Genomic DNA, 2059 nt, shown 5'->3' on the forward strand with positions numbered 1-2059 from the left:
TCTGAGATTAATGGATTGTGAGGTTAAAAAGAAAAAAAACTTTAAAATAAAGTGTACGGGGATTGCCTCTTCATGCAAATTGCACCAACAAAATTAATTAATTAATACATTAATAAAGTGACTAAATTATCATTAATAGTTAAACTATACTAAAAGTATACTTTCATTCAAAACGGATCCCGTAGCTTGCTTAGTATCTAAATGTTCCGTTGTAACACTGGAAGTAGGGAGCAAACATCAACCTTCAAAATCAAAACAAATAAATTAATAAATGATAATATCTTCTATACTTCTATATCACGTTACTTCATCACTATATCACTATAAATATATAATACCCACATCCAAAACCTTCCAACCCCACATTACTACACCCACAACTTCTTCAACTCATCAATCTTATTCTTACTTATTGAATATTTTATATATTGATTGTTATCCACTTTCATTTATCTTAATTAAAATGAGTGACTACAACAACAACAACAATGTGAATAATCTCCCACCTGGTTTTCGATTCTGTCCCACAGACGAAGAACTCGTCGTCCACTTCCTCCAACGAAAAGCCTCACTTTTACCTTACCACCCTGATATCATCCCTGATCTTGATCTTTACCCTTATGATCCTTGGGACTTAGATGGTAAATTCCTACAAATTAACATCTCATTTTCTTTTCTTTTTTTCTTTTATAATGACAAACATACAATGTGTCCCACATGTTTGGGGCGGAAGATTTTATAGATAGGAGAGGGCAATTGCCCCTCCTACATGCAATTTTGATTATAATGGGCATATTTCAAAAAGTTGGTTAATCAAATGAAATACATATTAACTTATTGCCCCTCAAAAAGAAGTATATATATGCTTTACAATAACATTTTTGCCTCTCTGACTAGGATTAATGTTCAAGTTTCGCCACTGGCACATGTTATGTATAATCATGAATTATATAAACAATATGTTTTCAACATGCATTACATTAATTAATTGTTTGTCTAAGGTGTGTATTTACATATGGTTATATAAGTTATACTTTATATATATGCATGGTTATGGTTTGTTTGTAGGTAAAGCTATGGAAGAAGGCAAAAAGTGGTATTATTACAGTAGGAGGACACAAAACCGAATAACAACGAATGGGTATTGGAAACCATGGGGATGTGATGAACAAATTATAAGTTCAAGAAGTAGTAAAAGAGTTATTGGTGTGAAGAAGTATTATGTGTTTCATATTGGTGAAGATAATGATGAACAAATTAGTGTTAAAACTAACTGGATAATGCAGGAATTTAGGTTCTCTGATGGTGCTAGTTCATCAAATTGTAGTAGTAGTAGTAGCAGCAATGGTGGTAGATCAAAAAGAAGAAGCCACTCAAAATCAGTAAGTTATTAATTAATTAAGGATGTTTTTATGTATGTTCATTTTTTTTTTTACCATCTAGCTTATTATTTTAGGTTTCCAAATTTCAGGATTTTAGCAAGTGGGTAATATGTCGGGTGTTCGAGCATGATTGTGACAATGATGACGATGATGATGGGCCGGAGCTGTCATGTTTGGACGAAGTTTTCTTATCGTTAGACGATTTCGATGATATTAGTTTTCCAAATTAATTAAGGACAAAGAATGGAAAAAGAATGTTAATTACTTAAGGGACTCATAATGAGGAGATAGAGGACCTTATAATATTTTGCTTAATGCCAACTTTTCTAGTTGCATGTATTTATCAAGAAATGACTTGTGGTAGTGAACAATGAAGTTATAACTAATTTTCAGTTCATTTATATGTATATATGTTTTCATCATATTATGAATTATAAATATATATGTATTTTATTATATATTATACATATATAATATAAAATATTACTATACAATATAGATTAATTAATTGATTACATGAGATGTAAAGAATGAGATCCCCCCATGCAAGGGAACCCACCAAAGCCCTGATATTGATGGCTTTTTGTGGCCACCATTTGCTTGTACATTCCTTTCACTTGATGGTATATCATATAACACAAAAGAGAAATAATGATTGAACAAAATTCAAGCAATAC

At 31.0% G+C, this 2059-nt stretch overlaps 1 protein-coding gene across 1 annotated transcript; it reads left to right on the forward strand.

Annotated features, from left to right (window-relative positions):
• Nucleotides 1-440: 440 nt before the first annotated feature.
• LOC139845239 (NAC domain-containing protein 104) lies at nt 441-1612 on the forward strand. The gene is made up of 3 exons (XM_071835491.1): nt 441-641; nt 1069-1382; nt 1472-1612. Exons 1-3 carry the CDS (start codon nt 464-466, stop codon nt 1610-1612), a joined length of 633 nt encoding a protein of 210 aa, XP_071691592.1. The 5' UTR covers nt 441-463.
• The last annotated feature ends 447 nt before the right edge of the window (nt 1613-2059 follow it).

This window comes from Rutidosis leptorrhynchoides, chromosome 4 (genome assembly GCF_046630445.1).
Source record: "Rutidosis leptorrhynchoides isolate AG116_Rl617_1_P2 chromosome 4, CSIRO_AGI_Rlap_v1, whole genome shotgun sequence".
In the NCBI taxonomy this organism is placed as follows: Eukaryota; Viridiplantae; Streptophyta; class Magnoliopsida; order Asterales; family Asteraceae; genus Rutidosis; species Rutidosis leptorrhynchoides.